The 25,777-nt window shown below is 44.3% G+C and overlaps 2 protein-coding genes across 2 annotated transcripts; one reads left to right on the forward strand and one right to left on the reverse strand.

Annotated features, from left to right (window-relative positions):
* Window positions 1–5,066: 5,066 nt before the first annotated feature.
* zbtb45 (zinc finger and BTB domain containing 45) lies at window positions 5,067–14,618 on the forward strand. The gene is made up of 6 exons (XM_087802312.1): window positions 5,067–5,270; window positions 7,501–8,734; window positions 9,050–9,184; window positions 9,775–9,915; window positions 9,973–10,246; window positions 10,338–14,618. Exons 2-6 carry the CDS (start codon window positions 7,700–7,702, stop codon window positions 10,751–10,753), a joined length of 2,001 nt encoding a protein of 666 aa, XP_087658438.1. The 5' UTR covers window positions 5,067–5,270; window positions 7,501–7,699; the 3' UTR covers window positions 10,754–14,618.
* A 2,582-nt stretch (window positions 14,619–17,200) lies between these two features.
* On the reverse strand, window positions 17,201–22,848 carry dla (deltaA). The gene is made up of 11 exons (XM_087802325.1): window positions 22,649–22,848; window positions 22,268–22,570; window positions 21,600–21,660; window positions 21,272–21,529; window positions 20,721–20,781; window positions 20,510–20,640; window positions 19,585–19,754; window positions 19,278–19,494; window positions 18,395–19,175; window positions 18,224–18,329; window positions 17,201–17,996 (listed from the first exon to the last, which is right to left on the reverse strand). The coding sequence occupies exons 1-11, from the start codon at window positions 22,718–22,720 to the stop codon at window positions 17,991–17,993; spliced, it is 2,166 nt and encodes a 721-aa protein (XP_087658451.1). The 5' UTR covers window positions 22,721–22,848; the 3' UTR covers window positions 17,201–17,990.
* Window positions 22,849–25,777: the final 2,929 nt, after the last annotated feature.

Consider the following 25,777-nt stretch of genomic DNA (forward strand, 5'->3'; position numbering starts at 1 on the left):
GGTTGAATGGGCGAGATTTTCTAGTCAACTTTGATTAAATCTAGGAAAAGCCGAGGGCCGTATGCAACCCTTCGAAGGCAGCTCTAGGACGTCATGTGAATTAAACTCGCCAAACCTGAACCCCATCGAGAGAATCTATGCGGCATTTCCAAGAGAAAGAAGAGAGACACGAGACTGAACAATGCAGCAGAGCTGAAGGTGCGATCAAAGCGTTGTGGTCTTCCAAGACACCCGAGCAGCAGCACAGGCTGATAGCATCCATGCCAAGTCGCATTAACTCATGCAAAACGTACATATTCAACACACAACACCATCATCTACAGTTCAAAGAACAGTCGCACACACACAACATGACACACCTTTTACAAACAACGTTCATCATTAGAGCTGACTTTCAAGTTTCAATCAAATAAAAACACTTGACAAACATTAACATAAATCCACAGGCATGGATACACAACCCATAATGCTCACACAACTTCCTCACATCCAGCTAAATGGATGCATCCGAGGGAGAAATAAGACACCACTGTCCACTGCAGATATCAAATGATCTCCTTGTTGGAAACAAAGTCCCAGCAAAATGAGCAATAAAATAAACGAGCCAACAAAATAAAAAAATCAGACCATAATAAATAATTAAAGAACAGCTCTGTACAATGAAATTCAGTTGTGTGTCCCCACAACACTGGCGGTCAAAAATACAATCAACAATTCAAATAATAGAATAAAAAGTGTAATTAAAAATAAATAAATAATAGTTATATGTCTCCAAAGCTGCTTCTTGCTTTCTAGGGCAACAATAAAACTTATTTTTGAACGAACCAGGGGAAGAATTGAATGAAATACACAAAAAACGAAGCAAATAAACTGTTTTGATTGTACAAGGAAACATTTTAGACCCATCAGAAATAATATATTGAGAAACTTCAGAATTATACTTGTCTCCAAATTGTTAAAAAATAAATGTACCTTTTAATTCAAGTTGATCAAACAGCACTAGAGTGATAGACTGGTGAAAATATTGATGAAAAGAAATTATAAATATGGACTTGCAAGTGTCAGGAGTTTAAGATCATTAAATAAGGAAAAGATAATTATGAGATAACTGCATGATAATTATAACTATTAGAAAATAAGACTTATAATTATATAATTTATGTAATTAAGATCATTGTATCAATAATTGAGAATTTCCACATAAAAAATAAATATGAAAATATCTGTACCATTTGTCTGTTAAATACTTAATTGAAATACTACAGTTTAAAGTTCTTGTAGGATAAATTCAATATATGTTTCCAAAATGTATACAGAAATGGCTATATAATATATAAGATAAGGTTCTTTCAATCTTTATAAAGATCTACATCTAACAAAGGACAAGAAAAGAAAACACTGAATTATTAGAATCTTTGATGGAATGGATTCATTACTATTATTATTATTTGTATTCTATTGTTTTTTATTTGGGGGAGGGGTTAACGATTTGGTTAATCTTACGTACAGAAACACTACAACAAAAGGCTGTCTTTACCGAAATAATACACATCGATATGGGTTAATATTTAACCTTTTACTTCAGAAATACACTCTCAAAACAAAATCTAAGGATTGATTCAAATGAGATTAAAATGTCTTTGTTCGCTGTTAATATCATATAATTCGCGTTAAATTTTAACAAGTCAATACTAGAGTAATTATTAAATACTTTTTCAGGATATAAAGTAAGTAAAGCAATAATAATAAGATTGCTAAAACCTAAGATAAGCTAATAGAAAATGCTACAACTATGATTCATTGGCAGAATTTATATTTAAAAAAAAAATGTTTATGAGAAACAGGTTTTTCCAGTGGGCGGGGCTTAAGGACAATTTTGAATGTCAATATTTAAATTACAAAAGAGTTTTGTACAATATACACATACCTTTACTAATTACTTCTTTTACTACACCTTCAAGGGGTTTTATTTGTATTCCTATCACCAGGAATGGAGTGAGATTAGTTACCGATGCCAAGCGAGGCAACAAAACAATATGATAAAAGATGGATAGACAGCATCAATAATGATGCAATATTAATAAACACACAATATAACTTGCCCTCGACTACAGGAAATAAAAAATAAAAAGATAAATAGCAAAGATAACATAAAATAAGACCACGTTTTGGGTTCATTCTCATCCGGTCAACAATCAATAAAATAGATTGGATAAGATGAACTACTTAATATACGCCTCAACAAATAAGTTCATAAGTTAGTTGATAATTGATCATTAATAAAAAGCTTAGTAGCATTATTAGCTACTTCCTTCCTCATGACTTATGGAAATAAAATGGCCCTGGACTTCCTCCTCGTTGTTCAAGGAAATCAATTAAAAAAGGCACATTATCTACATTAATGTTAAATCTGTAATTGTATTGGAGTAAATTATGCATTTGGATCATTAATAGTGAAATGATTCAGACCCTGCAAAGAGGATTTTTCAACTATTCAGAGTCAGAATCATCAGTGAAGTGTTCCACCAATGTTCTCAAACAATTGTGCCAATTATATAGCTTTGCGTTATCTAGCTGACACTTTGCTTACACATAGTCGCCATCAGGTCAATCTAGTGTTTGGCTCGGCCTGTCCCGGGTGTCCCTCCCACCTGTGTGTCTGCTCCTCCAAACACAACTGGTTGACCATTAGGTTTGCATCCATGCAGTCATGGGTATCTTGTGTTTCGATATGTGAGTCAGCGGCCATTATTTCAATCAAGGGTTGTTCTGTCGTTAAGACAGACAAAGGGTTTGAAAAAGTTAGGAAATGACATAGATCAAGACCAACTGATACAGGTCTGCATTGGCCCACCTATAAGATTCTCACATTCAACAGATTCTATACACAAACTTGTTCTTTGCCTGTGAACCAAGGTCAGCCCTGAAGCTACAAGAAACATTAAACATAATGACAAGTTCCGGCCTTCACTTGGTGAGGTCTGAACTGTGAGTCCAGTGCTAACAGGGTTTTTTTTACAAGTTTTCTGAAGACACAATAAACAAATAAAATCTACTTCTTTCTCCTGATATTCTTTTCAACTGTTTAACCTCCTCACTAGCTCCTCCTGAGTTGTTGCATACTGGCAACACGTTTAGAACTTCCATGCATGATAATACTACACGTGTGTGAAAGTGTGAGTCCCTTTAGTAAGTACGTAAGTAAGTAATGGTTATTCCTAAAGCGCCTTCGTAGACCAGATCCACAAAGTTCTTTAACAATTAAAAACAATACACAGTTAAAGTATATACTTTAAAAGGTCAAGACACATAAAACAAACACAGGAGTCTCAGAAAATCAGGGAAAAGCACAAATAAAAACATTTCTTAAGATGTTTCTCTGGTCCGGAAGCGTGTTCAGGAGCCATCAGTAGATTCTGATCCACAGACCTAAGAGCCCGAGCTGGGGTGTAAGTCTGGATCAGATCAATGATGAAAGGTCTGACCATGAATAGCTCTGAAGGAAGAACCAGAAATTGATCCTGAAAGAAACTGGCAGCCATTGAAGGATTTTAAGGATCAGAGAAATGTGAGTTCTTCTACAAGAGTGGCTCAGAATTCTCGCTGTTATTGTGTGGAAGTATTCAAACTTCAACTTCATATACAAATAGGTGTGTAACACACAGGTCTATAAAAAGTAGGAACAGCCTGTGGGTGAATGTATCATACTACTACTGAAACAGTGGAGTGCTATGAGTACTTGAATATATTAATATGTTATATTTTATTTACAAGGATCACATGATCATGTTCAACTTTAAGGTTAATTCTCCAGTCACACGCACACATTGTTCAATAGGCTGTAAAATTATAGGTCATAGATCAATAGCTACCTAGTACAAACCTAAACAAAGGACATTGTGTGCATTACTACATGGGGTACTACACATACAGACAGAATTTTCAAGTATTACGTTGAAACGAATGGAAGAATCCATTGCAAAAAGCATATACAAAGTGGTATAAATATTTAAAACAGTTGACAATACTCTCCGGTATTTGGTACTATTGTACCTCCATCGTCTAGAAGATGCCGTGGGTTTCCAGAGCTGCCAACTGTCCCTTCCTCACACCACGTTGTTTTTTTTCATCAACTGATCAGAAGCAACGAAAGGCGGGTCTTAGCATCTTTTACTACAGCAACACACAACCCAGAGTTGTTGAGTCATTGTAACATCACAACATTAACACAACAGAGCTGATATCTTATGAACTTCAACCTACTTGTAGTTGGGATTTCTCCATGGGGCGCACCTTAATTGAAAAACATAAACTTGCAGTAATTTCCTCAAATGGAATTCAGAAGTAGGAAATAAGACTTTACAATTAAATCAGCTGCAGCTTTGTAATCCTTCAATGTCACGGCCATGCTGTTTAAAAATGCACGTTTGTTATTTAACCATTTATTTTGTTATTATTCATTATGCTGTGCACTATCTTTTGATATTTTTTATTTTTGCCATGTTAATAAAGTTCAGCATTTTTTTTAATGACTAGTTTAAGATGCTAAATAATAAAATACCATAACATTTGAATGTAGATTCTTAAGTCAAATTGTATGATTAAAACATAAAATTTAAGATTAATGGTGTATGATGCAAGAAATCAATAATTACAATAAGTTACAACCAATGACTGCCACAGATCTCTTCGAGAAGGTACAGACAACTATCAACTATCTTATTTTAAACATATACATCAACATTATGGAAGCATCACAACATTCATAACTCTTTTGTGAAACTTGGCATCCCTGGATTCTTTTATTTCTGCATCAAACCACGTCATCATCGGTTAAAAAACAAGGCATGTCAGTGTCTATGTCTTAAAACAATAGATTTCCATAAAGCATTGACGGATGACAACAGTGCAACATCTAGAGTCTTTGTGCTTCAGACATGTTGTGCAGCTGAAGAGTGTGGGTGGTTCTGCACAGGTGTGTAGTCTTCTGTGTGTGTTTCATGTGAAGGAATGTGTTACTCCCCGGAGGGCGTGAGCGTGTGCACGTATTATTTTTTCTTGCAGGGAACTGGATGTTCGCGCAATAACCCGGACGGTGTAGCTGGTGCCGATCAGGGAAACAACAACACATCCTGATCCGAAGCTCGCTGTGCGTGCGTGTGTCTGCGTGCGTGTGTTGTTGTGTAGCTCTCTCCAGTCTGGCTGCGTGAAGTCTTCCTGCTGCATCTACACCCCCCGACACACACCACGGCTGTCACTGCTTCCTGCAGGTTCGTGTCCTCGACCCGCTGGCTCGTCCGCCCGCCACACGAGTAACGACCCGACGGGTGTTTGTTGTTAATCGCTTTATTGACGGGTGTTAGCCGTGCTAGCTGTCGTGCTAACTTCACTTGTTGGCAGCAGCTAGCAAGTTGTGCTAGCATTTGTGAAACACCCCACTAGCTCGCTCTCCGCCTCGCCCGTGCACCGTTTGTTAGGTTATCGTGTGTTTTATTGTATCGTGACGTGTGTTTAGTGTGGGAAAAATAAAAAATAAAATTCGACCACGAAGCTAGGAGGCTAACACGAAGCTAGCGCTAGCTAGCGCGGTGGCTTGGCTCGTGTCAGGAGCTAGCTACGGTGGTTCGCGTTCGGTCGGAGTTGTTTTTTTTGGAGTGTTGCCAGTTACCGACACAGTCGTGTCTGTGAAATGTTCTGTTTACTAGAGTGAACCCGCGAACTGCAGTCACGCAGGTGGCGCTGGGAACCCACGCGAGACTCGAGTCCGCGAAACATCCGACTCACCTGTGTCACGTGTGTCACCTGGTCGTGTCACCAATGCTCCAGGAGGAGTTTTAGCAAAAGTCCGCAGGGCTACCAAGTTTTATTTTTAAAAAAAAAGGTGTTTTTAATGTCGAAATATACAACTAATAAGTCCTCACCTCCATGACAGCTCGTCTTTGACCTGTCACGTGACTGAGATGGTTGATATAGATGGTTAAATTATGAATGTCTACATTTAAACGTGAAGACATTTAGTGGGGTAGAAGACTACATCTTCTCAAAGAGAATTGATTGTAACTTGCGTAAAATTACTACATATTATAGCATCATAAAGTCATCTTTGACAATGACATTGTTTGAAACAATCAATATATACTGTATATGACATCTAATAATGAAAAAGAACTAAAATAAATGACTCACAAACATGCATTTTAAACAGTACCAAGTATTCATTAATGCTCTTAATTTTAATACCGGAAGTCTGTTTCCTACTTCTGAATGGTGTTTGGGGAAGTGACTAAGTGAAGCGAGAAACCCGAACTATAGAAGGCTTTGACAGCGTTGTAATGTCGGCGCTGTTGTGTTACGATGACTTGATATATCTCTGTTGTTGTGCTGTAATGAAAGATAGATTCCAAGACCCGCCATGTGGCTTCTGATTGGTTATTATTGCATCTAACTTCTGTCACAGAAGAACCAAATACATAAGAATATCAGATTGGTGAGTATAAGCGTGAGAAATTGTGGCTTGTAGTGCGAGTGACTGTCACTCTTGAATCGTGACACTTGGCAGCCTTGAGACATGATTGATTTATTGTCTTTACCTTAAGTGTGCTCAACAAGTTCATCACGTTATTTACTTTGTGAGTTCAAACATTTATATTTGGTCGAAATAAGGCAAAACAATCTGACGTAAAATAACGATTTGTGATGTTCATAAAAGTATAATCTCCGGTAAAAAGCTCATATTTATGGCTTATTAGTGGCACAGTGAAGAAAAAAATAATTAAATAGGCCCGATCTTGGTAATGGAAGTGTGTGTTTATATACGATGATGTGATTTCATCAAATGAAGAAACCCATCTCAAGGATTTCATTTAGCTGTCTGTCTGATGGAATACAACAGAGACCGATGCGCTCAGGATTGAGGGAAGCTCTTAAAGCAGACGAGTTAAACCAGCACTGGCACCATTCATTGCATTAAGTCGGAACAATTATTATTACAACTCATTCGTTTCAGATGTTTAGGTGTTCCTCATCCTTTTATTGCTTTTTTTCATGATAACTCAGAATATTTAAAATCACAGTATTCCATTTAGAATATTATGTCTGAAATCAACACTCAAGCACCAATAAATACTTGTTGAAGCTTTCTATAGTTTAAATTTTCGTTAAAATTCAAAGTTGTCATGTGTTTGTAGAGTAGAGCTGTATGTTTGACACATATGTTTGTCACATATGCTTTGTCTTCACAAAAGATCCCCACTGAGAGTGGTTTTCTTTATTGTTGTGTCATTTTCCCACAGTACTAGTAATACTTGTATTATTGGGCTGCTCCTTAATTCTTAATTAGTGTTCAACACAAGTTCTGTGACTATAATGAAATCTGTATCAATGTTGTCTAATGTAATGGACATTTCATAAAATGCTCTATGCTCCGAGTGTAGTCGTTGCCTAATTGTCAGAAAGTGTTTGCCGTGTCTGATGTCTGTCACCTGTGCCGTGTGTTTGCAGGTTGAAGGTGACGTAGCAGAAGTTCAGCGGCTTCCACCGGACTCATGACTGTTTGATTGTGCACGGCCCCACCGTGGCCCATGCACTGTACCCGTTTCCCTTCCTGTCCTCCTGCTCCCTCAAGCTGACGCAAAATCCCAGACACCTCCCCCCCCTTCCCCACTCCCATCCCATACCCAGCGAGTCCCCGCCTCCCCCCATGGCACCCGGCACTGAGACGGTGCACTACATCCACCTGCACAACTCTAGCCAGTCCGTCCTCGAAGCCCTGAGAACGCAGCGCCGCCAAGGTCTCTTCTGTGACGTGACCGTTCGCATACATGACGCCTCACTGAGAGCGCACGCCTGCGTGCTGGCGGCCGGCAGCCCCTTCTTCCAAGACAAGCTGCTGCTGGGTCATTCTGAGATCTCCGTTCCGCCCCTGGTCCCCGCAGAAACGGTCAAGCAGCTGGTGGATTTTATGTACAGCGGATCTCTGGTGGTCCTGCAGTCTCAGGCGCTCTGCATCCTTACCGCAGCGAGCATCCTTCAGATCAAGACGGTCATTGATGAGTGCACTCAGATCATCTCGCAGAGGAAGGCAGCGGCGGGAGCAGCTAGTGCGGCGGCGGCTGCCGCTGCTGCCGCTGCAGCGGCGGCCGCCGCAGGAAGTGGAATGCTTGGCGCAGTCCTGCCTAAACAAGAAGAAAGGGGGAAAGGAAGGGAGAGCACCGGAGGCGGCAGCTGCTCTGGAGGACCCGGAGGGGCCTATCCAAACTTCTCTAACTTCATGGCTGAATGTGGAGGTGGGAGCATGGGAGCGGGGATGGGCAGCGCCAACATAAACGTGGACGAGAACGGGCCGATGGAGCAGGCCAACACGGTCAGCTTGATGGCGCTGGGCGACATGGGTCCCGGGTCCATGTGCGGAGGAGACCCGCTGCTCATGAAGCAGACTTCCAGCTGCACTCAGGACGTCAGGTACAAGCTGCGAGACCTGTTAGCACAGACCGCCAATGGAGCCAGCACAAGTAGCACAGGGAACCTCTCGGCCAGCTGCAGCTCGGGCGTGGGCAGCGTCGACAGCATCAGCAGGGAAAGCCTCCGTGGTAACACGGCCGACCTCTCGGATGACCTGGTGATGGACCGCTACAGCGAGGACGAGGAACTGGACGTCAGAGAGCGAGGAAGAGACGGAGATCGAGACAGGGGGGCGGGCCACAGCCGTAAGCAGAGGCAGCCGCTAAGACTCCAGGTGGGGGGATAAGGGGAATGGTTGCCATGGTTACAGCTTTCAGGCATGCAGAGCTGCAACGGTTTGCTTTTCCTTTCCATTTCTGCTTTTCCCTCATCTCTCTCTGCATTGGCGTATACTGCTGAGATGTTTCCATACTTTGCACGATGGAGCAGCTCCTGCTTAAACACTGTCTGTAGTTTCTTAGTTCTTGTTCTATGGACTTCTACATATTGACTGTGAGTTTTTAAGTTATTCATGCAGACTGGCAGCTATGTTTTTCCTGTAGAGAAGTCCGTTTATTCTTTATGCCGAGTTCTCATACTGTGTATGTAGGTGCTGGGAGGAGAGGGAGTCGTGGTGAAGGATGAGGGGGTCCAGGACCAAGAGGGACAGGTCTACACCCTGGAGGACGGACAGAGAGACGGACAGCAGCAGGGGAACCAGGAGCCCATGGCAGGCTACGGTCAGGTGGGTGAATCGACAATGGCTCCAAATGAAAGTGTCGATCATGCAAATGAAGTTTCTGAGCCAGCGTTCGAGCACCGACGAGGTCCACAGAGTGAGTAATTCTAGAGGTTGGCGCGGAGAGAAACAGAGGATGCAGCAGCTTGCTGACTGCACCATCAACATCTGCCACACAGTCAGAGATTCAGCTCTCAAGTGCTGCAACTCCTCCACTCACAGCTCCTCGAGAATGCCAGCCTGTACTGATGCGGCTGAGCGAGATTTCACGCCATTGAGGAATAAGAGGAAGTTTCTTAATGCTCCGATAATTCACCTGTAGTTTAAAAGTGTATCTAAGGCTGAGAAATGGATCAATTCTGATCAAAAGGATGATGTTCGACCAGATTATTGTCAAACTACCAGCTGCTACTGATGTCAAAAAATAGTCTGCAGAGTTAATTGTTTGTAAATATATATTATTTGTAAACTGTGTTTTTTCATATTATCAATTCAGGACGAACAGAAATAAATCTCATTATTTTTGTACAATTGAAAACATTTGCAAATATAATTGTATATTACAATTTATTTATTGTTTGTTTTGCTCCTTCCAGGACTTCTACAATGAGCAGGCTGTGTTTTCTGACAGCTTCTGGTCGCAGGGTGAGCCTGCCCAGGCCATGACTTTTAACCCCAGAGGAAGAGTTAACAAGCCACTGACTCCGCCCCCAACATCCCAGGCCATCAACAATCAGGTGAGTTTTCACGTCACGTCGACGGACCTCCCATGACTCGGATCGTTTCCTCTCCAGCTTCTCTTCAACTACCCGGTGAGTCAATCTCAGCCCGCGCCCTACTACGTGGGCGGACCCATGGCGGGGATGGATGGCATGGCGGGGACGGAGCCCCCTCAACAGGCCCCGCCTCCCGCGTCCATGACCCCCGCCCCTCCTCCCCCCGCGTCCAACTGCAACGCTGGCCCTTCCCCTTCCTCGCAAGGCTCCGAGACCTCGTTCGACTGCACGCACTGTGGCAAATCTCTACGCTCTAGGAAGAACTACAGCAAGCACATGTTCATCCACTCTGGTGAGACCATCGCTTCCTTGAGAAATTGAGACTTCAATTTAGAATTGTGTTTGAGTGACATACAAATATGAACCGATCCCTCCGTCTATAGGTCAGAAACCTCATCAGTGCTCCATCTGCTGGCGCTCCTTCTCCCTCCGTGACTACCTCCTCAAACACATGGTGGTGCACACCGGCGTCAGGGCCTTTCAGTGTTCCATGTGCGGCAAGCGCTTCACCCAGAAGAGCTCCCTCAACGTACACATGCGCACGCATCGGGCCGAGCGCACCTTCCAGTGCAACGTGTGTCACCGGGCCTTCACCCACCGCACCTTGCTGGAGCGCCACGCCCTGCAGCACGCTCACCACGCCCCCCAGGGTCAAGGACAGGGGCGTGGCGCCGACATGACCTCACCTACCAAGCACAGTCCTCCGGCTATGGGGGGACCCTCAGGTATGGCTGGCACGGCCGGGATGGTGGGCGTCATGGCCAACATGCCCACCCACGGGGGGGGTTCCTCCACCTAAAGAGAGAGAAGACCGGATGGGGGGGGGGGGGCGCAGGGGTCAAGCTAACTCTTTTTGGGTCCCAACAGCCTTGAAAATTATTCAGGGGGGAAGTTTCTAATTGTTCTTAGATAATATTTCAATCAGGGTTCCTACTGTAGAAGTGTCTCCAGGAATTTGCACTAAAGTAAATAAGTGTAACATGCAAATAAAAGCAGTTAAATTCAGGGAAAATATCGATCCCTAGTTAGAACCCCGTCATGCTAGTGGTAGTAGACCAAAAATATTTTTTTTAATCTGGAAGCTCCACCACCAACAATCACCAGAAAAGTATTTTTCAAGCTGGGTCATGTGTAGGAACCCTGTGGTAAAGATACCAGAGAGGAACCAAAGAGGCTGAGGAGTTCTGGGGTAGGTGTTTAGGTGGAGGAAGAGGGTTGGGGGGGGAGGGGGGGAGGCCGGGAGAATAGAAAAAGCAAAAAAAATTGCCAGGGGCCGACAGTTTTGGGGTTCAGCTCACTTTCAATTCATTTACTTCTCTATACCTTCTCTACTTGATACTTGAAGTGATGATCTAATAATGACAATGGTGTGTTTACATCCTGCCCCTAGTGGCTGACGCAGGTGCCTCCTAAATTAACAAAATTGCACAAAAGGTTTTGAAGTCAGACCTCTCCATAAACCCTGACACGTTTTACATATGACAGAAATGGGAACAGGAAGTTGGAAGTAGCCGCATGCCGTAGTCTCGCCGCTAACTCTACATCCGAAGATCGCTTCGTTATTTCATAATCTGTTACACCTTTTTGTAGATTACCGCTGCTCGTGAAATGTGACAATGTGTAGCATACAAGAATAGCTTTATTGACGTTAGCTAACTAATGCTAATCTTGTTCACAATAATAGCTTACAGTGCTATAGTGTTAACATTAGCCTGCTAAGCTAGTGTCCTTAACAACACACAACTGAATCCACCTCAAATAGAGCATGATTGCTAACTGCTAACAGTGGCTGCTGCTCGTTGTTTCTCTTCCTAATACGACACTTTTGTTTTCACCTGATGGATGCTTAGACTCCAGAATTATCTTTTTAAAAATATATCGCGAACAAAATGGACTTAACTTCCCCTTTAAGTACCAAATATATGGACTGGACCAAAAATAAAAGTGAAACTTTTGAGTTTAGTTGACTTTAGAACTAGAAGCCAGGACGCTTTAAAACTCCTGCCATTATTGTGTGAAAGGACTTTTGAGTCACTTGAATAAAGTAGATGAACTGACAGTGAGTGAACCCACGAAAACCAACCAGCAGCAGACAGGCCGACTGGCAGCGCAGGGGGGTGAAAGTAGTAAAGTAGTTGAGTCGAGTGCGACTACAGCAGGGAGAAGGAGGAAGATGCACGAATGAAATTCACCTTCATCCATCAGACAGCCTTGAAAGAGTTTCCACAGGTGCCACCGGTCGGGCCCAGGATCATATACCTCGTACCAGGACGAGCTTCGGCGGCTCGGAAGGACACTATTTGAGAAATGTTTGGGTAACATTTCAGCACACACACATGTATACACACACACGCCTACAATTACCTCGGTGGTCCAAAGACAGACATTATGCTTCTTTAAGAAACATCAGATGAAGAAACAGTGAAAACTAAATAAATCCGTTTGTTATTTCCAGACAAAAAAAATTCCTGTATATCGCTTAGCCATTGTTATTCATGTGAGTCAGAAACAAACAAAACAAGAACGTGAAAGAGCCATTTCTTCACAGCAAGTTTGACAAATCAGTAACTTTTTATCAGGATTTTTATCGAGTGTTAGTGTTAGTCTTTTTCAGGCACTAGGTCAAAACCTAATCTGAAAAGTGTTTGTTGCTTATAAAAAATAAAAAAAAGCTTTTCTGGCAGCACTATTTAAAAAAAAGTTTTCTATTAAAATTGAACCAATCAAGAAAATGTACAATCACCCCTTAAAGTTTTGACAAAGTCAAAGTGTGACCACGGAAGTTGTCACTTTAATATTTATTACAATTTGATCTCTATGCACAATTGAGTTTGCACTTCATGTTTGGTGGATGTTGTCCTCTCCAAAACTATTTGGCCTGAGATTGTTGTTTCCTTTATTCTTAAAAGAAATCGTTCTTGAAAAGAACATTTGTGTTGTCCCTGCTCTTTTGTTTGTAAGTTGAAGAGATAAAAAAAAAAAAAAAAGACTTTTTTTTGTAGTTTACCAAGTTTTTGTAAGAGGCGGGGATGTACTTTTGTTTGACTCCACGTGCACTACAGTGGAGGCATGTGTGAGACCGTCCAAGATGGTGTGTCTGTTCAAAGCCCCTGTGGAGTGAGATTCAGTTGTACACATGTACACACTAAAATTGAGAGACCATCAGTAAAAAGAACTAGAACAGTGGATCCAAACATACAGAAATAAGGTGTTCTATGCTGAAAATCAACCAGATTACACGTGCAATGGCAAAAACTCATGCCTATTGACATGTCAAGATGGTTGTCTTGGTCACGTCTACTGCAAAAAAAATGAGCCTGCAAACTAGCGACATATCTTAACGGGAAATAGTAGCCCACATAAAACTGGTCCACGGAGCACAAAAGGTTGGTATCTTTTGCTATATTATATACTAGACTTCAGATTTCTAGCTCCTTTATTGCCAGATGGACCTACTATATAGACTCCGAGTGGATTTTGATTTAGCTACACTCAGCAGACACAACTGCTAGCACGGAACACGCCTCAGATTTCAGTTTCCTATTATTCCGTAGTTTCACAGCCTTCATAGAAGAGGCGGAATCTAGGGCCTGAATCACTGAATCCTTACTTTTCACTCCAAAGGGACTTCAAACATGCATGTCAAGGCTTTATACAGTGTCTCACACACGCAAACACTCTGGTCTCGCAGCGTACCTCTCGTCTGCATGGTCTGTTCGCAGTAGTGGGTGTTGGCTTGATACCCCAGACCAAAGCAAGAGCGCCATCGTGTTTCAACCAAGAGGTAATTCAATAGCTGACGTTGGAACAATGACCATCGACAGTCGTTTCAAACTGTCGCATCCTAAATGCTACTGCGAGTGTGTGGTTAAACTTCAAGTACATCCCCGCCACAACCCCTACCTGGACCCCCCAGTGTTTACGAGATGTTACTCGAAAAATCACTCTAAAATGAGTTTTTGTTTGACGATAAGCGAGTGAATCCGTCAAAAGTTAGACTTTGCTTAAAAAAGAGCCCATTTAAATGTGGAAAAGCTGCTGCTTGACCCGGCGGCGCACAGCGACCTTTGACCTCTGACCTCTCGAACAGTGCCACCTCAACGTTGTGTATAAGACAGATTTTAAAAAAGAGATTTAAGCTAAACGGCGACTCCTCAAACTTGGTAATAAGCTATATTTTTTTTCACGCCAAAACATTGGTGTTTTTTTGTTGTTGTTTTTTGGAGCTATTTACCTCATTTGTTATCGGTCGCCGCGACAACGCGCACTGCTCCGGGTCAAGTGCAGCTTTGAGCTGTTTCCGAGGTGTGATCGCTCCTCAGAGATGGTTTGGGGTGCATCTTGTCCGAGGTGGACCCTTGTACAGTACTGTAATATTTGTGCTTCAAGCCCTGTCAGCGCTTCGTAACGTACTGTGTGATGCCTTTATGTTCGGGATAAGTCGGGAGGAAGTTTCTTTTTTCTACGAGCTGAAAGATGCTAGAAGAAGAAACGTTTTCATAGAAATCACTTGTCATAGTAAAGCCACATCTTTTAAGTGTAAAAAGACTAAAGGCATGATTTAACTTTGTTTTCTTAGATGTTGTACTCCAGGAACTAATTGCGACTTTAAAAAGTGATTTTAAAGATTTTCTTTCTCCAAATAAAAGTCTTCTCAGACTCAACAGCCTTAAGTCTTCCTTCCTCCCCTTGTCACATGTTTTTTCATGAAAGGTTGTTGAGGTCCAGGTACAGTCTCGATGAACTTAAGGGATGCATCACCGGATTCAAGATCTCTCCTCTAACCGTCTAGACTGCTTCTCTGCTCCCTCTGTTCTCATAACATTCTCTCTTTTCTCCTCCCGTTCTCATCCCCTGCTCTCCCTTCGTCCCAGCTAATTGCAGAAGAAGAACATTCACAAAGAGTCTGGTTCTGTTCAAGGTTTCTGCCTCAGAGGCAGATTTTCCTTGTCACTGTTGCTCTTGTGATTCGCTGTTTTCCTTCGATTAGTGTTAAATAACTAAAGTTATCTCATAAAGATTAAGAAATTATTACCAATACGCAGCAAATGTTTTACAACCCCCGTCAGGAGGTAAATATACAATTTTGTGTGTCCAAGTCTCTCCTGCTTTAAGTATTATCAGTCAATGACTCGTAGTACACCGTGTCATTTCCTGCCGCTTATGGTCAGGGGTCTCAAACCCCTCCTCGAAAGGCAGAGACGGTGCAGGTTTAAGATCCAACAGATACAGTTGAACCAGTCAGGTGTCTGAAGACGGTAGTCGGTTGATTTTCAGTCAGGCGCTGCTTGATTAACTCAAGGGAACAAAAACCTGCACCATTTTGAGACCCCTGCCTATGGTGGTCACGGAGCCAGGAGCCTATCCAAGCTTCTAAGGGCGAGAGGCGGGGGACGCCATGAACAGGACACCATTCTCATACACGCACTTACGGACAATTTCCCAATCAACCTCTGTATGATTTTGGACTGTGGGAGGAAACCGGAGTAAACCCACGGAACACGGGAGAACAAACTGCAGAACTGTCATCTCACACATCACAATCGTATCCCAATGAATGATGCATCATACAATGACTCTATTGCACTTGTATTGAATCATGTCTGCAACAGTGATTCAAGCATGGCTGGGATCAATAGCAACAGGTGCAGGCCAGTGTTCATAATGTTACAATCTGTTTTGGTGATTTAGTTTCAGTTCTCGGGTTGAACGTTCCAGTTCTGTTTTCACGAGTGAGACTTTGAAAAGATTTTCTTTCCAGATCAGGTTTCGGTGGATGGTGAGTCACGTGGTGTCTTTGTTGTCACATGTGCAGAAGTGCGGACGTGTGCGCCGCGAGGGAAGCGCTCGGCTGTTCTTTCAATAGTTGTTGTCGGTCGTCACAAACTTTCTTTGTGTCTCTTAACGAATCCTGACAACGAATTGATTCCACAATCTGGGACTGTCCTCTTATTGATTATCTGCTGTTACACTCGGGTTCTTTTGAAGTACTGAAGCCGGTCCAGCGGGCATCTGTTCCTCAGCAACATCTGTTCCCGTTGCTCCCTCTCTCCCAGCATGCCGGGGAACGGTGGACCTTTTGTGTGGCCCTTTGTCAATTCCATCATTGTCTGTTGCTATAATGGCGCAGTGTTGCTTACCCCCCTACAGGGGCCGCCCCACGAATGATTTACAGTCGCCCCTGGCCGCGGACACAATCGGACTCTTTGTTTGGCAATTAAAAAAAGACTATTTAACAAGGTAATTTAGCTTACAGTGACTCGTGTGAAACGCTTCACCTACTGGAAATACCAACGCACCGTGTGACATCATATTAGCAACAACCAACACTCAAGCTAGCACAGTGCAAAATATTTTTGCGACGTTACAACTTTATCACTAAAAAAAAACCCGTCTCTGATTTAACATTTCATCTTAAACATTCTTCTTTACATTCCTAAATATTTAACTCTTATTTGTAGCTTACTGTATTTTATCACGGTCTTGCTAGCATGCTATATCTTGGATCAAAGTTAAGGCAGAGCAGCCATATTGAAATTGAATCCGACTGGAGTAATGTGAGAAGCTTTTCAGGTGTGAACTTGGATACTTTTAGAGTTTTTAACTTATGAGTGAAAGTTGAACTGACTGGGAACTTCTGGTAAAATCTGATTCGCTTCAGCTACTTTATTTCAAAGACAATATCCGGTAAAAAAAAAAAAAAAAGATTTTGAAGTTCAGACTTAAATGTAGTTGTACTAACTTGTATGTAACTAGTATGTAAATTGAATTTAAGTTTAACCTCGGAGCGTTAACCGAGGATAGCGCCACTTGCTGGTTATTGTAAAGAAGGCTGCTAGGAACTTCAGAGTTACGTCAAGTTCAGTTTTCAGTTGTAAGATGAGTAGACTTTATACACGTCGCTCATGCTTTTAACATAAAAACACACTAGCCTCGTCAAAATCCCTTCAACATTTCCACAATTACGCAATAATATTAGGTTTTATCGCATCTTTTTATTTATTATTTTGGGGAAGCAAGTCACCCGACTTGTAGCTGGAGGGAGCAGAAGAGATTCTAGCGACATTGTTTTCAATGAATGGACTCCCGCTCCCGTCGCCAAGGAGACCCCTTTAAATTGTAGCTTTGAAAAGCCCCCCATAGGGTCTCCAGGGGCCAACGACAGATGTTACTGATTGACTTTGCCCACAGAGCCTAAAGTGTGTGTGAGTGAGTGTGTGCGAGTGCAGACGGAGCAGAACAGCAAGGGTTAGATTTCTTCAATATTTATTTGGAAAAATAGTCGTGGCTAATTCCTTCATTCAAAGACAGTAAAGGCGACAGAAACAATTTGTACAATCCTTCTTAAATAACATTTTCTTCATAATAAAAACAAAAAGGAAGACCTGAAGTGCCTTTGCAAACATCGTCAATACAAAGCAACTTAAATAACACACAAATATACAACACAAAACTTAAATTAACTTAAATTAAATCATAAATTTAAAACTTTTTTTTCTTTTTTAATTTATTTTACAAAAACGGACAATCTGTACCAAAACTTCAAATGAAAAGGCAGGAGAAGAACAATACTATGTCATAAATGGTTTTGGGGGCACGTGAACGCGCTCTGGTCGGCACAGTGATCCAGCTTACGTACAGTCAATCAGGCCAGTATGGCCGAACATCCACCGTTTGATGCAGTTCCTGCGCTCAGCAACGGCGTGTGGGTAAGAGAGGAGGCCTGGGTGCAAATGTTGCAAAAACAAAAAGGACGTGGCGACACACCGGCGCCCCCGCGGAGTAGTCCGTCTAAACTCTGGAGAACACAAAGCTACTTCGTCTTCAAAACCCCGCCAGTTCTTATCCCACAGGCCGCCGCCGCCTGCGCTTAAGTTTCCAGTCGAGAACCAGCTCACTCTGAATATCAGTTAAACGTCTCTATCAGCAGCAGTCTCAATGCGGGGCCCCCCACCCCCCTCCCCCCCAGTTAGAGCAGCATCCAGGAGTTAAAAACTCTCCCATACAGCAATCGAGCATCAGAGCCGGTTGACCCGTTACACCTGCAGGAGACACAGAGAGAGCTTTGTTGGTGACATCATCATCATGTGACAATCATGTGACCCCTTCATTACGTTATGTTAAGGTATGCTCTATGTTTACTTCAAAAAGTCCATCGACTGGAATCTTTTTAGTAATGGTCGAAGCCATTTTATCCTCTTTATTTAGTAAGATTCTGGTTGAGGCGTTCTAGGAGCTGTTATCTTAACATCAAAGCAGACCAACTCACCTCAGTTGCTATTATACATTCGTCCTTCTCCTCCGACATCACAAACACAGATTTGTACTTTGTGTCCGCACATGCAGACAAGTCTTTCTTCTCTGGAGCGTCGCTGCTGGAGGAAGAACACATGAGTCATTAGCGCCGTCGAATTTTGCCCAAACGAACGTACGAACCTACCATTTTAACCTTTTGCTCCGTTTCTCCTCGAACTCCAGCGACTCCACCGACTGACACCTGACCTCGCAGGCGGCGTCCAGCATGGCCTCTTTGGCCGCCTGCTCGCAGTTGACCTCGTGTACGAGGTTGTAGTCTGCGGAAGGCTGTCGGGTCTTGTAGCCGCTCCTGCCCGGCGAGGACCCCTCGTCGGGGTCGCCGCTGTGGAAGTCCATCTTCTTGTTGATGTTTTTGACTCCCGGCGTGGGCAGCATGTTGACCGCCAAGTCGCGGTCGCTGCGGTGGCAGTTGTTGGTCAGATTGTTAATGGTCTCTCCCTCCAACGGGGGCTCGGTTTGACCGCCGCGCGCGACTTTAGAGCGGTAGTAGCCCACCAGGACTGCACAGCCGGCCAGCAGCAGCAGCACCAGGGCCACGCCGGACCCCACCGCCATCCAGGGGACTTCAGATCCTCGAATGGCTGCATGTTCCGGGAGAAGGAACTGGCAGTTCCGCCCACCGTAGCCTGGGACACAGGCGCAGACGTACCGGTTGTTCCTCTCATGACAGGTGGCACCGTTGTGGCAGGGGTTGTGCTCGCAGCGGCTGATGGGCGAGCTGCAGTTCCGGCCCGTGTAGCCAGGGGGGCAGGTGCAACTGTAGCCGCTGACTCCATCCTGGCAGGTCCCACCATTCTGACACGGATACGTGGAGCACTCGTCCCCCGTGTGGTCGCAGTTCAGGCCGGTGAAACCATCGGGACACTGACACAGGTACGAGTTCACCAGGTCCACACAGCGGGCGCCTGCGGGCAGGGATAAGGGTAAGTCCAGGTGTACAGATAGTTCTGCATTGGCCAATTTAAGGGACCACAGGTAGATGATGTAAGAGCAGTCAGATTTCTCACCATTGGAGCACGGGGCGGAGGTGCAGTGGTCAATCTTCTTCTCGCAATTGAAGCCGGCGTACCCGGTCGGGCACTGGCACATGTAGCCGCCATCGGGATTGTCAGCACAGCGGCCGCCGTTGGAGCACGGCCCGTCTGCACAGGTCATAGCACTGAGCTCGCAGTTGTTGCCATAGAAACCGTGAGGACATGTACACGAGTAGGTGTTTTCCCTGTCCTGCGGGAGAAAAATTGAAAAAAAAATAATTCAGGAATGTCTGAGCAGCTGTCGACCAGAATCTATCTCCAATTCCGCGGCGGCGCTCACCGTGCAGCTTCCTCCGTTCCGACACGGGTTCCCGGCACATTCGTTGACCTGCATTTCACAGCTGGCGCCAGTGAAGCCGGGCTTGCAGGAACAGGTGTAGCTGCCCTGCCCTGTGTTGCTACAAGTGGCTCCATTCATGCAAGGCTTGTGATGGGTACAGTAGTTGAGATCTGTGTAGAAACATGCGGGTAAGCGTGGGAAAGCATGTGGAACATTTTTATTCCAGAACTCTGGCGCCTTATCAGCCCAAACTGCAGCCGACTCTAAACACGTGCAAGTCTAATGTCAGGTGATTGTCGCCGTTCATCTCTGATTATTGACAAAATAACTCAAAAACAGATGAAAATATTTGAAGAAATGTGATGTTTTTAAGCCCCAAAAAACTGAATTGATCTAATTAAAGAAATAAATTGACCTTAATTTCCAACATATTTAGTAAAGCAAAGTTCACAAACTTAGTTTGCCTTGTCGTCATGGAAACAGGGAAATTCAAGTGCAAACATTATGAATGGGGCATCAGAAGGTTGCCGTGGTAACAGCTTCAACCTCTGTCAGTAACTACTTCAGACCTAAGCTTGTAGAAGTGAAACTGGAAATAATAGTTCCATTATTACTTTCATTGTTCACCTTGGTTCTCTAAATGGATCTTCCTGCTGCTTCTTGAATGTTTTATGAACTTTTAGACTTTAAACCAGAAGAACTTGTTTAAGCCACACTTTCTACCGTCTCATCAACTGAAGCCATCTGTTGGGACTTTTAGATCAACTTGACATGTACGTCAATCATTGAGTTTAAAAGTTCAAATCTTAACTGTGATTCACTCAGACTCTGCATTGGTTGTAAGTCTCAATGATGAAAGTGTGTAACACAGTAACAACTTGATCGGTAACTTCTTATTTTCTAAACTTTGGCCGCCCGTCCTCACCTTGGTTACAGAAGAGCCCCCCCCAGCCCTCCTGACAGTTGCACTGCCAGGGCTGCTGGCAGGTTCCGTGCAGGCAGCCGGGGTAACGGATGCACTCGTCGCAGTACCGGCCCTTGAACCCGACCCGGCACCTGTGGTCAGAAAAAAACACACCGGTCAGTCGTCGTGGACCACACCTGGGCCAGACCCTTCTCAATGGGTGCTCACTCACTTGCACTCCCCGGGTTTCTCGCAGAAGCCATGTTCCTCGTCACAGCCGGGCAGGCAGATTGCTGAGGACACACACACACACACAAGTTAGAAGACAAAGGAGGAGAATGTCTCAGATAGGACACACTCCCACACAGACCCCCTCATTCCTCCCTCCTTTTTTCTTCCTCGCAGCGGGTCAAAACTCTTTTATTCTCTCAGCACACACACACACACATCACAGTGTCTCGGATTGGTGCAGATAAGAGTGGACAGCTGGCGAGTGTGTTGCCAGTGCTCGACAGCTGCTCCATTGTCTCCACTCTGCCGGCAGCTGCCCACTTCAAACAATACCTCCCCCGCCTCCACCAATCACAGCGCGGCCCGGCGACGCGGCGGCCAATCACACCGCAGCATGTAAATTTATGGCACGCGTGAGATTATTCCTAAAAACTTTCCTTAGAATAAATCAAGTGGTCGTGTGTAGGGAGGAGGAGGAGGAGGGAGTCGACGCTTCTAACGGCACTCGCTGCTTCTCATTAAAAAAACGAGGAGAAAAAAAAAAACACTCACGCTCGGTGCAGTATTTTCCCTTCCAGCCAGAGTCGCACACGATCTCGCCGCGCTCGCCGCAGGTGAAGTGTCCGAAGGCGTCGTCCCTGGGGCGGCAGAACACCGAGCATCCGTCGCCGTAGTAGTGCTCGTCGCACACGAACCGGTACGAGTACTTGAGCTCGGTCCTGCCGCTGGTGTGCAGGTCCTGGGACCAGTCGTCCCCCACCGTCAGGTGGCGCTGCGTGGTCATGGTGCTGATGACGCGCTCCGGGTTCTCTGCGAGGTGGCGAGTCAAAGTTATTAATCTGGGTCCGAGTGGGACAGAACCGAGCGTTGGGGTTCCTACCTGTGGAGAGGTCGTCTTTGGAGTCTGTGTGGAGAGCTTCGATGATGAGGGAGAAGGTCCCCTGAGAGCACAAATGGCTTCATGAGACAGGTGGCCAGCGAGAGCAGATGATAACATCAATACGTGCCTGAGGCCACGCTTACACACCCACACACACACACAAAGGTCCCCCAAAAAATAAAGATACAAATACTTATATCTTAAGACGTTTTTATTTGTTCAGGCTTTTCCTTGATTTTCTGGAACTCCTGTTGTGTTATCAGTTTTATCTTGATCTTTAAAGTATATACTTTATCGAATATTGTTTTGATTGTTTAAGCGCTTTGTGACCCTGGTCTGGAAAAGCGCTATACAAATAAAAATGACTTACTTACTTACTTACTTATATATAAATGAAAATATCTGTCCTATTTTACTTGACAAGTAATAGAAACATATATTTTTCGACTCAAAAGAAAGTATTTAAAAAGAATAAACAATCTGATTTAACTCGGTACAAACAAGAAGAAGAAGCGAGACTTCATTTTCGTATATGTTTTGAAATTCTGATCAAGATTTTCTTAAGACAACTGAAACTTTTCTCTCGCGCTCATCTGGCGCGCATAGACGCACAGATTCACTGGGGAAAAAAAGGGCGCGGGACTGAAACCCCAACAAAAAGTTCTTACCGGCCAAGTGAAGCCAAAGTTGATCCGCACCGGGTTGGTGAACGAACTCTCCGGGATGACTTCGGGGACCTGGAAGGAGTTGGACCCCAGCACCGGCGTCACCGCGCCGCCGTAGTTGCAGGGCGGCTCCGGGGACGCGTTGGGCTGGTAGTGCTTCAAGCAGATCCTGAAGAAGGTCTTGCACTCGCACTGCTGCTGGAACGACGACGTCAGACCTCCTTTACAGCAGTTCTTGTTGCCCTGAACCCCCTTCTTGTTGAGGAACTCCTGCAGCTTGAGCTCGAACACCCCGGAGCAGAAGCCCTGCGGAGGAGAACCAGCGTGTTATCACCCCGTCAGATGACTGACCCGGGACTGACCCGGGACTGACCCGGCACTTACCTGGCACAGCAGCGCGGACATGACGGCCACAGTCAACACGAAGGAGCGGCCCATATTAAATAAATACATCATAAATAAAGAATAAATAAGTGGTCAGGTTCCGTCAGTGGCTTTCATTCATGATAAATCCAGAACTGTCCGGTGCGTTAATCCAATGCGTCACAACAACAAAAAAAGTTTCCGTTTGTGTTGTTGATGTTGTTGCTGTTTGTGTCACCAGCGCTGCTCACTGGTCCAACATCTTCCTCCTCTGTCTGTGCGTGTGTCTCCAGCCCGGGCCGCCCGCAGCCGCTTATATACGGCCGGACACTTGCAATGGTAATAGCATGCAAATGGGGGGCCCCCCCTCTCCCCCCTCGAGCTGCCCCCCCACAATGGAGCTCTGCTGAAATGAGACTTTTTTCCCCAACAAAATGGCGTCCCGATAAATCACAACATTACTCTCTTTATTTTTTGGTTTGTTTTTTTGGTTAGTTTAGCGCCGGAGCTGAGACTTGATGGTGGATTATTGAGGTTCAACAGATGCGATGATCCAACATCTCCAGCTGTTCCTCTCTCTTGTTCTTCAGCCCCTCGTGTTCTTCATCTTTTTTTAATGACTTCTTACAGTTCTTCTCAATCCACACCTCAACTCTGCGTCATTTTTCCATTAAAAAAAACAGACGCACAAACTTCTTTAAGAAGAAAAAAAAAGTTGTCGGTCAAACTTTTGACTCATTGTTTCCTTTTTCTTTCCTCCTGTTTAAGACATAAAAGAAACATAACTTTGCAGAGACTTTAGCTTTTAGCTTTAGCATCTTCTACCCGTAAATACACAAAAAAAACACGCGCGTGCTGAAGAAAAGTGAGCGCGTTCGCGTGTCGCTCTGTCCATTGTGTGCGCGCTGAAGTTTCCTCCCCCCTCCTCCCCCGCCTCGCCCCCCTCCCTCAGCTGTATGGTAATTCTCTCAGCACCTGCTCTCCCTCAATAACGGCGTGCACGCGCATTCGCTGGCCGAGCGCTCACTCTTCTCCTAACACACGACCACTTCCGGTCTCCAAACTTTTTGTGGGTGAAAAAAAAGAAAAAGAAGCATGAAGCCGAAACATTATGAACCAACAGCTGTCGAAATAAACACGGCAGAGATTTAGTTTCTCAGTCAGGTTTACGATTGTATATGTTTTTATTTACTGTTTTTGGTTTTGTTTATTCGTGTGTATGTTCATTTGTGTGTGATTGCTATAAATATATGAATTTAAAGTGTCTATGGTTGTTTTCTTTTTGTTTTGTTTTACAATTGTATGACAGTACATCCGAACGGGGCTCTGTATATTCCCAACTAACTTTCATTTTAAGTTTCTTTTTGTGTAGTTGTTTTTCTCATTGAGTTGTTTGGGTTGTTTTATCTGACGTGGTGAGTCTGGACCTCTTTGCTGGAGTGGCTGACCCCGCGACCTCCAGTGAGAGATGGAAGGACAGCTGATGGAACCGATCTCTGGCTCGTGAACATCTCTTGATCCTACAGTGAAAGCGAGATGTTGAAGATGTCAGGATGGATCAATGTTTTTGGGGGTTTCTAAAATAATTGACGCCGTAAAGCAATAACGTGTCCCCGTAAAACAGTCCAGAGTCTCCTCTGGGTGACATAATCAGTGTTGTGTCGGGGTCTCTATCGGGGAAAGGGTGTGTGTGTGTGTGTGGGTGGGTGGGTGGGTGTGGGGCACAGGTTTATTATCAGAGCTGGTTTGGTTGCTGGGTCGTAGAAGGTAATAAGTAACTACGGGTTAAGGGAAAGAGAAAGGAAGGAGGCCGAGGGGCCGAAGCAGAGTAATGTTGATACCATCGATGGATTTTAGACTCGTTATGAACCTTTGCTGTTGTACATCTATGACCACTTGTTTCCTCCCAGACTTCCTGTCAAACATAGAACGGTGGCACATGTTTCTGACATTGCTAGTATGGCATTAGAATCGTAGTCGCTGAATAAACACATTCTAGGAGGTAATGTGACACAAATGAGATTTCCATGTCAACATTAGAAAAGAATGTCAATATTTTGACAGAAGTAGGATATTGATATTAGTGTTTGGAAATGACTTAAGAGCAGTCGTACAACATGACTTGTGCGGCATTAGTAGTGTAGCGTTGGTACTGTGGCATCAGTAGAGTAGCACAGCATGTTGTAAGTACCTAGGCGCAAGTATTTTGACAGAAGCTGGATATTGATATTAGTGTTTGAAAATGACTGAATGAATGAGGAACAGTCGTACAACATGGCTGGTGCGGCATCATCAGTGTAACCTCCGTACTGTGGCATCATAGGGTGGCTTCAGTAGAGTAGCGCAGAATGTTTAAAGTACCTTGACGCGAGTATTTAGACAGAAGCTGGTAATTGATTTATGTGTTTGCAAAGGATTTAAGAGGAACAGTCGTACAACATTGCTTGTGTGGCATCAGTAGTGTGGTACAGCATGTTCTAAGTACCTTGGCTCAAGTATTCTGACAGAAAATGGTAATTGATTTCAGTGTTTTCAAATTAATTAAGAGGAGTTGTGCAACTTTTCTGTTTATGTGTGTGTGTGTGAAAAAGGGCAGTGGGTGGTACGTTGCAAGTCAGTGGCATCAGTAGTGTGGCACAGCTCACACACACGTTGTAAGCAGAGTTGAACAACATTGATCTGTGTGTGTGAGTGAAAGAGAGGGTAGCGGGTCCTCTGTAGCAAGTCATGGCATCAGCAGTGTGGCATCAGTAGTGTGGCATCAGCAGTGTGGCATCAGTAGTGTGGCATCAGTAGTGTGGCATCAGCAGTGTGCCATCAGTAGTGTGGTATCAGAAGTGTGGCATCAGCAGTGTGGCATCAGCAGTGTGGCATCACTAGTGTGGCATCAGTAGTGTGGCATCAGCAGTGTGGCATCAGTGGTGTGGCATCAGCAGTGTGTCATCAGTAGTGTGGCATCAGTAGTGTGGCATCAGCAGTGTGGCATCACTAGTGTGGCATCAGCAGTGTGGCATCAGTAGTGTGGCATCAGTAGTGTGGCATCAGCAGTGTGGCATCAGCAGTGTGGCATCAATAGTGTGGCATCAGCAGTGTGGCATCAATAGTGTGGCATCAGCAGTGTGGCATCAGCAGTGTGGCATCACTAGTGTG

Source organism: Callionymus lyra, chromosome 1, assembly GCF_982586985.1.
Source record: "Callionymus lyra chromosome 1, fCalLyr1.hap1.1, whole genome shotgun sequence".
NCBI lineage: Eukaryota > Metazoa > Chordata > Actinopteri > Syngnathiformes > Callionymidae > Callionymus > Callionymus lyra.